This window comes from Wolffia australiana, chromosome 3 (assembly GCF_029677425.1).
Source record: "Wolffia australiana isolate 7733 chromosome 3, ASM2967742v1".
Lineage (NCBI taxonomy): Eukaryota > Viridiplantae > Streptophyta > Magnoliopsida > Alismatales > Araceae > Wolffia > Wolffia australiana.
Window position 1 is genome coordinate 14903650 of NC_135837.1, and position 13239 is coordinate 14916888.

The window sequence follows — 13239 nt, forward strand, 5'->3', positions numbered from 1 at the left end:
GATCAGGGAAGATACTGAAGTAATGAGAAGAAGCGCCACCCACTTAGGCAGTGGCACTACTACATCTTGAAGTCTGCAGCCCAACATGCACACTTGCGAGCACCACCGCTACATGCGTGGCCTAGGCCAAGCGCCACGCGCCCATGGCCGTGACACTTAGCACACTTGCCAGTCCATCCCAGCCTTCACACTTCACTCACCACCAGCACCGACACTAACACCATCGCACATGGTTTGCGTACGTGCCACCGTGCTTCGCGCCCAAGTTGGGTGTCGTGCACCCCATAGCCGTCTTGATGCTCTTTATGTGATAATGCCTTAGTCTCTTTGTGAGATGTCTCCTGCCCTGCGCCTTGCAAACGTAGTGTGTGTGCGGAGTGCACGCATGGCTCACACACCCGAATAGTTCCCACACACAACACACGTGCCTTTACTTCCCAACTTGCACGTCCCACTCGCACGCACTCTTGGCAAGCTGCACGCCCAACATGTGTGCAGTCTGCCCTGATCCACCATGTTTGCGCGTCAACAAGCACAAGCACCAAAAGGGCATTGGCTTTAAAGATCAAGGTCGGGTGTCACCACCCATGATGAGTGTGGTTTTTTGCTTAAGGACGCGATCCCCTATTATGAGTCCAAGTATGCGGACATGTACTCACAATAAGCACGCAGGTCTATGTCAAGGAAATGTTGCCTGCTTTGGGGCCTTACACTGGATCACCCACACACCCCATTTCTGACTCATCCACCCGACCCACCTCCCCCTCATATCATATCGCCTTGCCAACCACCATCCCAACCTATGTTACAGTTTGTTATGCAATAGTGCTAGGTCGATCATCAAGCATCGTTGCCCTCCTCTACGACTGACGATATATCTGAAGATATTAAATATTGGCCTACCACATGGCATAATGATGATTATCATTCCATATCCAAGGATTATGATGATGACATGGTTCTTGTTAATTTTAACACCCCATCACATAACTATGAAAGTGTCATGTCATCAATAGCCATACATTCTCACACTCGTTTATACTTCTTGTATAGGGTTAGTATGTGAGGTCTTGTGGGGGAACTTGCACACCATATTTGGGACTATTCTTGCTTAATATATATATGTAATGTTTTTATCTTTAGAAAATGCCTAAGGTAAATGACACCCTAGGGCTCAGTCTATGTGGGACTTCAATGAATTGATACACTAGCCATCATATGTACAAGTTTTTGGATCACTATTTTACTAAACACACTACCCTAGTGTAATGATATCTCACAGTTACCCTTCTACTTCATTACTACACTAATTACACTCTGGTCCTCATTTAGTACAAGTGCTATTGAATCCCTTAACTTCCTTTCCATTTTCAAATTATGTAGCTTCAACATCAACAATTTCATTTATTTGTTTGCCATCATTGGCACTGAGAAATTTCTTCTTTGCGTATGGATAAGTTGATTTATTTACTGAGGAATAACGAACTCCCCTTGAAATGATAGAATATGCCAAAAGTAGTCGAGGATGTGCACATAGATGGCTTGAAGAAAGGGTTTGACATGATTGGGAGCCAAATGCAGGACACGGTTGAGTGCATCAGGAAAGCTGAAGATTAGGATCAGTATCAAAACTAATAAGGTCATGCAATTCTAGGAGATATATTATCTTTAGAGGTTGAGTATTTGGTGACCCCAATAGGGTAAAAGAAACACTCAACTATTTCACACATGTACCCGATAACGAATTATATTTCCTTCTTATAGATATAATATGGGGGTTCTATGGCCTTGATTGACAAGAAACTAAGTCAATTCAAAAAACAAAAGACAACGAACCAAATTGTAATGACACTTAAAAAATGATGATCAAATAACATGAGCACAAATGGGATTCACGATCCCTTGGTTCCTCACCCCAAACGATGTGAGTTGCTCATTTGCTCAACCTCTAGCTGTGCCCGCATGATGATAGGCATGTTGAATCTCCTCCATCTTAACGAGCCTTGTTATTATCCAATGTGTCTATTACTCCACCCAGATCACATCGTGAATGGAGGTGAGCAAAGAAGATAAGGGAGAAAAGGCTAGGGCCCTGAAAATTTCTTGCATAGGTGAATTTTTTTTGGGGTTTCCCCTATTTATACTAAGTGTAAATTTTTATTGAAATCCTTAAAATTTAAGTATATCTTCTGTCATCCAAAATATTTTATGTGTACGTCCCTCTAGGCCTATGTATTAGTCTAGATAATGGCTAGATTGACCAATAACCTTTATTGGCCTTCCAACTTCATTATATATCATCATCACAAAGATTTAATGATACATTGATTTAACCCAATTGATAAATCAAGTTTCCAATCTATGGGTACCAAGCTACACCTCGTGCTCAAGAAGATACCAATGAGTTTATTGACTCACTAATGGAAACTTTGTATCATTGGTAACTTTGTAAGTATATTCCTCATACATTTGATGCTCCTATGATGACTAAGGGTATGATCAACTATCGAATCCTAATTGGTCATCTGAATAATTATTAATGCATTCAAAAATCATAGAAGAAATATTCTCATATATTTCATTGCCTTGGCCAGGTACTTCATTGCATTATCTTCCTTGAACTATGTCATCTTATTTCGAGGGAAAACAATTCTATCTTGATCATTCAATCATATTCATGAACTTCGTGCTACATCCAAGCTAAGACTGTTAAGAATTCTATTATTAAGAATTCATTGGTCATAGTCAAAGTACAACCTTATGTCCACAAGACGTCTTTGATGCCTCGGTTGTAAGGACCACTTACACATCCATGACATGACCACTAACCCTTTGCTAAAGAGCACCTAATATATATCCTTAGTGTCTCCATATTAGTGGCTCAGGGATCGGCTATACTCATCATATGAGTGAGACTAGATAGTGATATTCTATCTAAAGACTATAAAAAAGAATAGTTACAACACATGCCTAAGTATTAGTAATCTCCATATTATGATCTCATCATATTCTCTAAGTTAGGTTGAAGTATTCATGTACATCATTTTAAGCACCACACATCCACTATAATGAACACATTGTATTCATGGAAAATGAATGACAAGTGAAATATAAGATTAGTTTTTGAGTTGGATTTCTAAGTGAATTTTATAGAAATCGATCTATAAATTCACTATGAAATCATCTTCATGAATTCCTATCTTATATCAATACACCCTTTTTTAACAATTTTCTGTTCATTTTAAGTATCCTGACTTGAGATCCAACTTGGGAAAGAACATGTTGCGGTGTTCTTATGGAAACTCATTAAGCATAAGAATTAGGGAATAATTTCAGATTATTGTGTCGAGGGCAGTCAATGACTCTACTTGTATGGCCCCCAACTGAATGAAGTCACCATCGTGATCTCCCTCCAGTGTTGGGACATCCTCATCGTCCTACTCATCCACCAACACATCTGGTTGATATGTGAAAATTTGAATATGGAGATACTTCCAACAATACCCCATCTTGTATTTATTGGTTCGGAGAGGAAAAAGCCTTGTGCCTGACGATGAAGAAATTTGTTCTCTATTAGGTGGAGCTAGCGTGTTGGAAGGAGCTGGTCCTTCCTGGTTCCTAGGACTACTCGCTCAGGCAGAGGTGGCCTAGGAGATGCTTCTACAAGGGGACATAGTGGCTCCCGCTCATTTGACAACCTGGTTCTATTTAGAAAGAGCCAACTTGGCCTCGAAGGTATAGTCGAAGAGAGCATCATTATTGATAGTTGGTGATGGATGATCATGTGGTAGGACTCGATGGGGCGGCTGCTAGGAGTTACCAAAGAGAGCATTGATGTTCTCACCTTCTACGTCCCACCTGAAATCAAGCACCCAACATTGGCAAGAGAAGAGTGTATGTAACATATGATATGCTGCGGGAAGGACTCCCTTGGTGTCCCAAGTGCAGACAACCTGTCCCATTGGCATGAAAAGTTGAAACGGACATCCTATTTCATTCCTAAATGACTATGTGGAAAAAACTACCCCATATTCCATCGGCCCTAGTAGGTGATGAAGGCAAATTGCATGTTAATTTTTAATGTCGTTGTATTTTTAATTTGCCTAAAATCAAATAAATTTGATAAAAGTATAAAGCTCACTCAGACATATAATTGGAGTAAGGTCATCTCCACAGGGACTGGCCTTTAGAGGTGTATTTAATAATTGAGTTACTAGTTAATAAGAAATAATAATAAGGATAGTAAGTATAAGAAGAAATAAGAAGTTAGTAAGTTGAGGGAATATTAAGTTAATAAGAGAACTAGATAGGAGAGAATATCATATTATATATATATAGATACTAGATAGAATATTGAAGTGAGATACTAGATAGTTAAGGATGACAGTAATATAAGTAGTGAAGAATAAGGATCTAAGGAAATAAGATATGAGAAGTAAGGAGTTACTTAATGAGAGTAATTATTTTAATAAGTAATGAAGAAAAAAAAAGAAGAGAGTAGAGATTTTATTGCTAGGAAGAGAATAAGTAATTATCTAATTATAATATGACTATGTAAGTAGCAAGATAGATATAGATAGAGATTAAGAGATGATAAAAGTGTTACTTAAGGGTAATTGGGGAGTAAATATCTATTTATAAAGTCGCCTATAGTTGCAGAAATTGGCTTATATGATTATAATATTTATTATAGAATTAATATATATATTTTATATACTTATACATTTATTTTATATATGTTTTATAACTGATTTTTGGGTGTTAAATGAGCAATTTAGTCAAACACCTTGGAGGTGTTCGACCAAATGTCCGAAAGAGGATCGGATAAGAGAGATATTGGTTTATATATTTTTATTGTTTTTATATATTTTTTTAGAGTAAAAAATGGTAGGTAATGGGTAGTTCTGCCGAACGCCTCTTGGATGTTCAACATAATTCCCAATAGCGGTCGAGATAGGAGAGATGTATATTTTTAGTTTTTTTAATGCTGATTAAAAAGAACTTATCTTAGTATTGAACACACAAGGTCTTCGATGGAATGCCAAAATGAAATCGATGTATGGATTTTGATCGAAAATGAACTTGCGGATTCCTATAACACTCACAATAATTGTTTGGTAATCATAATGATGATACAATAGGGAATTAATCTATGATAATCTGAACTAACCAAACACCCTGATACGAAGAACGAGAGTGGTGGCGCCAGTCACCGCCACCTAGCTTCGGTATGCGGGTTCCTTCCCTCTTCTCCTCTGCCCTGGTGCCATTCAATGACGCTCTGATCCTTCGTGATCTTTTTGAGAGTCCTTTAAGTTGTCAAGGCGTGCCATGGCACCTCCACAAGCTCTTGGGTCACCTTCAAGATTCCTCGCCGTCCCCCCTTCTTTCCTGCAACGAAGAAGGGGGGAAATGTAGATTCAATTCTCCCTTTCAATCGGTCGAGAGGGGTTCTCTCGACCCCGCAAGAGGTGGGGCTTTATCCAATGGCCCCTAGACGGCCCCTAGAGGGCCGTTGGATCGGCAAGTGTTCCCCTTGTCGGCGGCCTTCACCGGTCGGCCGGACGAGGATGACAGATAGGGTTGAATAAGGATGGGAATGCCCCTCGGTCGTCCAATTCTCCCTTGGTATGGGTTAACAACTGCAATTAAATTGCAGCCGTGGACCCATTCTAATCGATGTACCCCTTTCTTGGCCATGCCAGCATGCCCTATCAGCTTCTGCGTCAACTCCATGTGCTCTGATTCGTCCATTTGGTGAGGTCTCAGTCAGCGTCAGCCGTCGTGGCTTATCAGAGGGCCTGAAAAATAAAGAAAAACCAATTGAATAAAATGAGATATATCTCACCGTCCAATCTTCTTTCATATCGGACATATGAGATCATATCCACCTATTTAAATAAGCTTGACATGTCAAGGGCTTTGGGCCGGGTCGGTTCAAAGCCGGTCATGATTTCCTTTAAAGTTTTCATTAGATTGCAGCCCGTTGGGCCGTAATCACTTTGTTTCTCCTTGACCCGGCCCGCTGCGGACCTAAAACAAACAATGGGATATAGATCCCATGTCGGAAAATTCAAGAAAGTGTTAGTCTATAAAAATTTCACAAAGATGTATAGATTGAAAATAAGTACTTCCCTCTTTGCGAGTGAACTCCCTAGGGCTCCTGTGGGCCTGTTGTTGGGCCTCTTGAGGGCCACTCTATACGCTAAGTGTGCTAACAGGTGGGCTGTTGTGTTGCGGTGCTTGCCGGCAACTGGTCGGCTCGAACGATGTACGCTTGTTGGCTGGCTTGAGTGCCACCAGCTAATTCTGAGCGGCCACTTACAACAAAAAAAAAATTATTTTATTTTATACCGCCATATTAATTTAAAAATATTTTCTTAATGGAATAAAGAAAATGGCCTTCAAATTAAGATAGAATTTAACAATGATAAATGGTCATAATGAAGGTTTTAAAGAATTAGTGCATGGAGGGCAAATTCATAGTAAAATAAAGATAATATTAATAATATCATGCATATGCTAACTCTAAAATGTGTATGTTTTCACTACTAAAAATGTGTATGTTTTCACTATTAAAAATGTGTATGTTTCCGCGGTTGGGTCCCAAATCCGTTGCCTGAAAAGGGAAGAGTTGAGGACCACTTTCCTCTTGTTGGCATCTTGTTAGGATATGCTACAGAGGTTAAGACAACATTAAGAAACTATCTTAGTCTCTTAATGTTGTCTTAACCTCTGTGGCAGAGCAACAGAAGTTAAGACACCAATAAGAGGTGATTCTCATTGTTGTTAGACATAGAGTTTGACACAATGAGGTTGGCAAACAACTAGACCGGCCATGAGGACAGTCCTTCCATAGCGCTGTTGAGCAGAGGCACTCTGGTAAAGGCCGGCGTCAACATCGTGACATGCTACTCATAGAGAATGAGCATCATTGTTCTCGTGTGCTCAGCAAGTAGAGAAAGGTGGTACTCCATGGTGCTGGCAATAACATTCATCCAACACATCATCTGCTCCCGTTGAGGACGAGTTCTCTGACTTTGTGTTCATGGCATGGGTGAGGGAAGGTGGGTGGCACTGATATGAATGATATATACCTATGTAGAAATTACCAAATTGCTTGTAAAACCTTCATTTTCAATAATGGAACTTGATGAATTGTTCACCATTAACTTCGAGGAGAGAGAGAGAGAGGTTCTCGAGGAGGAAGAAAAGAGAATGAATGACAAGGGCATGTTGAAGGATCATGGATGAATCAGTCATTGCTTGGTACAGAGACAACTTCTAACAATACAAACCCTTCACTAACCTCCTTTGCGATCAAGGTTAGGCCATCATGTGTGGATCCTGTTTATATATGGGCTACTTCAACTCAGATATCATGTCACTTACCTTCTTCGACTCCAAAAGAAGGTGCATTTCTTTTTCTGTTCTCTCTTCATACCGATTCCTCACTATGAGTCACTCATTTCCAAGGAATATCCTCTCAGCAAGAAAGTTGGTATCTTTATGCCATTAAAGACCAGTTCTACTAATGGGCTCACAGCCATACTGAAAACACATCTTCACAAAGGAAGCATCACAAGAACAGAGGTCAGCCCTCGATGTAGTACTTGCTCCCTCGGCCATTCACCTTCACAGGAGACTTGTCCGTCTTCCCCCCAGTACTCTTTTGCTCGCTGACAGAGTCTTCATGGGCACTGCACATTTGAGATTTGATCCTAAATCCCACCAACTTTTTGGGCACTACACCAACCCATCCTCTACCCCTGTCCTGGCCCAGCTTCAGTATCTCTTGCCTCATGCCCAGGCACTCCTTCTCCAGCTCTGCCACCCTCATCCTCATGCTGTCCATGCCCACCTTGAGTACCTGATTCTCCCTCACCGCAGCAGCCCACCCTCCGCCGTCTTCGCTGGTTCCCCTCAGCTGCTCTGAGTTCTCCGAGACCATCAGGCAACCAGCTATGGAGCTCCTCAACTGCAGCTGCTCGAAGAAGAGCACCTGCACGATGACCCTCAACGGGAGCCTGCTGTTCTGTGCCGCATGCGTGCAGGCCTCCAGCGACAGCTTCTGGCAATCTATGGCCTTACACAACTTCTCCTTCTCCCCCTCTGTCACCCATGGGTGGAACTGCCATAGCAAGTTTCAGAAGGAGATTGGGTTATATCTTTATAGAGATTGAGATAGAGAGATAGCAATAGAGACTCTGAGTGATAGAGATACATACACACACACACACACACACACATATATATATATATATTTCTATATAGATGGAGATGGAGATAGTGACAGAGGTAAAGAAGAAAGCAAAAAATGTAGAGAGAAAGAAGAGATAGAAAAATATTAAGCGAGAGATGGAGATAAAGAAGAGATAGAGAAAGATAGGGAGGGATAGAGATAGATATAAAGATAGAGAGAGACAGGGATAGGGAGAGATATCAAGACATAGAACAAGAGATATGAATATAGAAAGAGAGAAACATAGAGATGGAGATAAAGACACAGAGATGGACAGAACATAGAGAAGGAGAAAGAGATAGAGATTCAGCCTAAGAATATTATTTGTTTACCTTCAGGAAGATATCAATGGCGCGGTAGATGCCATCGTCAAGGGGCCGGGCATAGTCGGGCACAACCTCTGCCAGAGCCTGAAACTTGTCCAACTTCAAATTGACATCCGGGGCGATCTCTGCAAGGTAGCTGTCGATCAGCCTTGCGACAGCGGTGGATCTTGCCAAAGACGGCGACCCATGTGAGCACTCTTCATTCGCGGGTGAGCCAGGCGAGGCGTTGCCTGCCTCGAGAAAGTGGTCAAGGAGCCTCTGCACACAGTCCACATTGTACAGCACTTCATCTGCCGACTGAGAGAAGCTGGGCATCAGCAGATCCTCCAAGCTGGCCTCATCCAGCCGAATTCCAATCCTCTTCTCTAAATTGAAAACGCAGAGAGAGTCAGCATCAAGAATGATGGCGCTTCTCAGGAGGTTGAACAGAAACTTCATTGCCACAGCATTTTTCTCCAGCGGCAGCAGCCGGTCAATCTCTTCAAGCAGCATTTTCTGGTCTTCCACCGGCCCGGAGACAAGCCGATGATGATGCCCAAGCCCAAGCTCCCCACCGCGGCGGCACAGTCCTGGGATGTGGTTCTTGGCGTAGAGTGCAAGAGACCCTGAGATGACCTCTCTGGCCACCCCGTGGGCCTCCATGGTGGAGATGAGCCTCTTGTAGAAGGAAAGATTCAGCCTTGCTGCATCCTCGTACCACCAGTCAGGCTGCGAGCTTATGGGCCGGGACCCAGTGCTGATACCATTCCAAAGAATGCTCCCTCCTGGGCTCTGCATGGGCCCCCTTGCCATAATCGGCCAACCGAAGAGCTGAGGATCGACAGACGCCTTGGAAGCCAGTGACTCCACGCATCTCTCCACTATGTGCAGCTCCTCTGCTTGGGGAAGAAGGGCCTCGCAGCTCTGGAGCGTTCTCAGAGAGTCCTTCCAGCTGTGGAGGACCACTTGGGTGAGGAAGGTCTCAGCCTGGAGAAGCAGATTATTCTCACTGCAGTCCTCGGTCATGCCCAGATGTTCAGCAGAGCACAGGAGTGCTGCCACGTTCCCCGCCGTCAGCTCCATCTTCACATCATAGCAGAACTTGGCGACCATCTCAAATGACTTTGCTCCACCTGGGAGTCCCTCGACCTTGATCCTGCTGCCCTCGCTTTGCCCTGTTGCTGATGATGAGGATGCTTCCTCAATCAGTCTCCCCAGCGTGGTGCTTTTGGATAACAGAGGAAACTGACAACATAAAAGAGAGATGAAATAAGCCACATAAACACATATGTGCAAGTTAAGGGCGATGTGGTAATTGCTTTATTTATCTTTGGCTTAAACTCTTTCTCTTTCTTTCTCTCTCTATATAGATATCCTTCTATTTCTATCGCTATCCTTCAATATCAGTCTGTACGTCTATCTCTATCTCTATTTCCCTCCATCTCTATCTCTACCATTATTTTTTTTAGTAAGCACAACCAAATGAATATAATGATAGATCACTTTGTGAGTTTATATTGAATTCTGAGTAGAGTTCCAGGGACAATAGAAGGTAAATCCAGTGTAATGGGTCGGCCAGACCAGTAAAAAATGGGTTGTTCATTTGATGGCGGGTAAAAATTTGGTCTTTATTACTCAAAGGAAAGTAGTAAGAAAATTCTTTTAGGATAATTCATAGAAAAAGTAGGAATATTAAAGAGGAGATTTAAACTGTGATTGGCACAACCAAATATCAAACTGGCCATTGAAACATAAAATGTGGGTAGTTTAAAGACATTTCGAGAAGATTATACTGGTGGGAAAAATAAATCAGCGATGCTAACCTTGTGAAGATGAAAGGAAATGTCTTCTACTTCAACGGTGACATCACTGGGCAGGCCAGCGGCACAGAACCTGTAAATATCAACAAAAGTCTTCTGATCACGATTCATGTATGAACTATAAGAGAAATAAAAGTCAATTTTATTTAGAGAAATATAAACGCTAATGTTCTCCATATATCTACGTATACATCTTCTCTCTGAAGAGAAACAAAACACGATTATAGCAGTAAAGTTTAAGAGTTCACGAAAAAAAAAAGCTAAAAAATGCTTCTACTCCCGCAATCCGCCGTCCAGAACGTCAATTATTGTCCTCAATTCAGACATCAAACATGATCCCGACCCCAAAAATTCATCAGTTAGGTTTAAATTCAACTCAAAATTCAAAATCACTGTTTCATAAGACGAAATCCTACACTCAACCCGCTAAAAATAATCACATCAAAAAATACATTCACACAAGAGAATCTCACCAGGTTTGGCCTCGGCACTGGAAAAGATCAGACTTTGATCCGACCTTCAAGCAAGCCATAGCTCTCGGACCAGATCCCTCAATGAGCAAAAGAAGAAGAGAAGAAAGATCAAACAAGGGTAGAGACACGAACTACCCAGGAGATCCCCTCAAAAACCCGGCCTTGAATTTCTTTTCTCGAGATCGGAACCGAAGAAAGATGTCATCTTTTCAATCGGCGATGAACGCCTCGATTGAAAACGGGCGATCAATTATGATCAAAACGCCCCGCCGGCTAAAATCCAGTGCCGCTGCCGGCAGCCCCACGCAAACAACGCTGCAGCCCCTCTTTCCCTCCGTGCCGAGGAAAAAAAAAACAACCTCGAGACCTTCAGCAGACCTCCAGAGGACTCAGTTTCTATTCTGTCGTTCCCCCTGGTTTAGAGAGAGAAAGAGAGAGAGACCATGTAAGAGACTCAAGCTGCTGCAACAACTACAAGTCTGAAGAGTAGAGAGAGAGAGAGAGATTATTGGGCCACCAAATCTAGCGAGAGAGAGAGAGAGAGAGGGGGGGGGAGGTTGGGTGACTTAAAAGAGTCGAACTGCTGCAACAGCTCGTCTCGGGTATAGAGAGAGGACTGGGACACCCTTAAAGACCCGAGCTGGGGCTTCAAGTGTAGCAACTAGCAAGAGAGAGGATATAGAGAGAGAGGAGAAAGGCATCGACTGAGGACGACCAGGACACAAAAAACACGGATCGGACGCGGTATGAGAGAGAGAAAGAGGAAAAAGATGGGAAGAGAGAGGTGTAGAAAGATAGAGAGAAGGAGAAAGAGAGAAAAACAGGAAGGAAGATAGAGAGAGGAGAGAGGGAAAGAGGAAGAAAGAGGCGAGGGAGAAAGATAGATAGAGGAGAGAGGGATAGAGAGGTGAGAGAGAGAGAGAGAAGAAAGAGAGAGGAGGGAGAAAGATAGGGAGAGAGAAGTAGCGATATTAAAGAGAAAATGAGGAGAAAGATGTGTAGAGAGAGAGAGAGGAAGACAGGGAGAAAGATAGGGAGGGAAAGAGGAAGAGATTGAAAGAGAGAAAGAGGGGGAGCAAGATAGGGAGAGAGAGGTAGAGATAAGACAGAAAGAAAGAGCAAGAGAGGGAGAGAGAGATATGTAGAGAGAGATAGAGGGAGAAATACAGGGACAGAAAAAAGAGGGAGAAAGATAGGAAGAGGTATATTGAGAGATAGAGGGAGAAAGAGAGGAAGAGATAGAGAGAAGGAGAGAGAAAAGAGTTAGAGATTAGGGAGAAAGCTAGGGATAGAGAGAGGAGAGATAAAAGAGATAGAAACTTAGGAGATAAATAGATAGGGATGAGGGAGAAAGCTAGGGAGAGAGAAAAAAGGAGAAATAAAAGAGTTGGAGTCTTGGAGATGAAGGAGAAAGCTAGGGGGAGAGAGAGAGAGAAGAAGAAGGAGAGATAAAAGAGTTGGAGATGAAGGAGAAAGCTAGGGTGAGAGAAAAAAGGAGAGATAAAAGAGTTGGAGATGAGGGGAAAGCTAGGGGGAGAGAAAAAAGGAGAGATAAAAGAGTTGGAGATGAAGGAGAAAGCTAGGGTGAGAGAAAAAAGGAGAGATAAAAGAGTTGGAGATGAGGGGAAAGCTAGGGGGAGAGAAAAAAGGAGAGATAAAAGAGTTGGAGATGAAGGAGAAAGCTAGGGGGAGAGAAAAAAGGAGAGATAAAAGAGTTGGAGATGAAGGAGAAAGCTAGGGGGAGAGAAAAAAGGAGAGATAAAAGAGTTGGAGATGAGGGGAAAGCTAGGGAGAGAGAGGAGAGATAAAAGAGTTGGAGATGAGGGGAAAGCTAGGGAGAGAGAGGAGAGATAAAAGAGATAAAGATGAGGGAGAAAGCTAGGGAGAGAGAGAGAGAGGAGAGAGAAAAGAGATGGAGATGAGGGAGAAAGCGAGGGAGAGAGAGAGGAGAGATAAAAAAGATGGAGATGAGGGAGAAGGCTAGGGAGAGAGAGAGGAGAGATAAAAGAGATAGAGATGAGGGGGAAAGCTAGGGAGAGAGAGAGAGAGGAGAGATAAAAGAGATGAAGATGAGGGAGAAAGCTAGGGAGAGAGAGAGGAGAGATAAAAGAGATAGAGATGAGGGAGAGAGAGAGGAGAGATAAAAGAGATAGATATGAGGGAGAGAGAGAGGAGAGATAAAAGAGATGGAGGTGAGGGAGAAAACAAGGGAGAGAGAGAAGGAGAGAGAGGGAGGAAGGCAGAGAGCTAAAGAGATGGAAGAAAGAGAGATGAAAAAGAGAGTGGGTAGTGACGACAAAGATAAAAACGACGGATCGGAAGAGAGAGAAACAGAGAGAGAGAGAGACAAAAACACAGAGAGAGGGTAGACGTGTGTTTGATGCGTTGGCGATGGGGCA

The 13239-nt window shown here is 42.6% G+C and overlaps 1 protein-coding gene across 1 annotated transcript; it reads right to left on the reverse strand.

Moving 5' to 3' along the window:
* Positions 1–7486: 7486 nt before the first annotated feature.
* LOC144701016 (Phototropic-responsive NPH3 family protein) lies at positions 7487–12971 on the reverse strand. The gene is made up of 4 exons (XM_078572666.1): positions 10841–12971; positions 10371–10440; positions 8575–9792; positions 7487–8131 (listed from the first exon to the last, which is right to left on the reverse strand). The coding sequence occupies exons 1-4, from the start codon at positions 10897–10899 to the stop codon at positions 7595–7597; spliced, it is 1884 nt and encodes a 627-aa protein (XP_078428792.1). The 5' UTR covers positions 10900–12971; the 3' UTR covers positions 7487–7594.
* Positions 12972–13239: the final 268 nt, after the last annotated feature.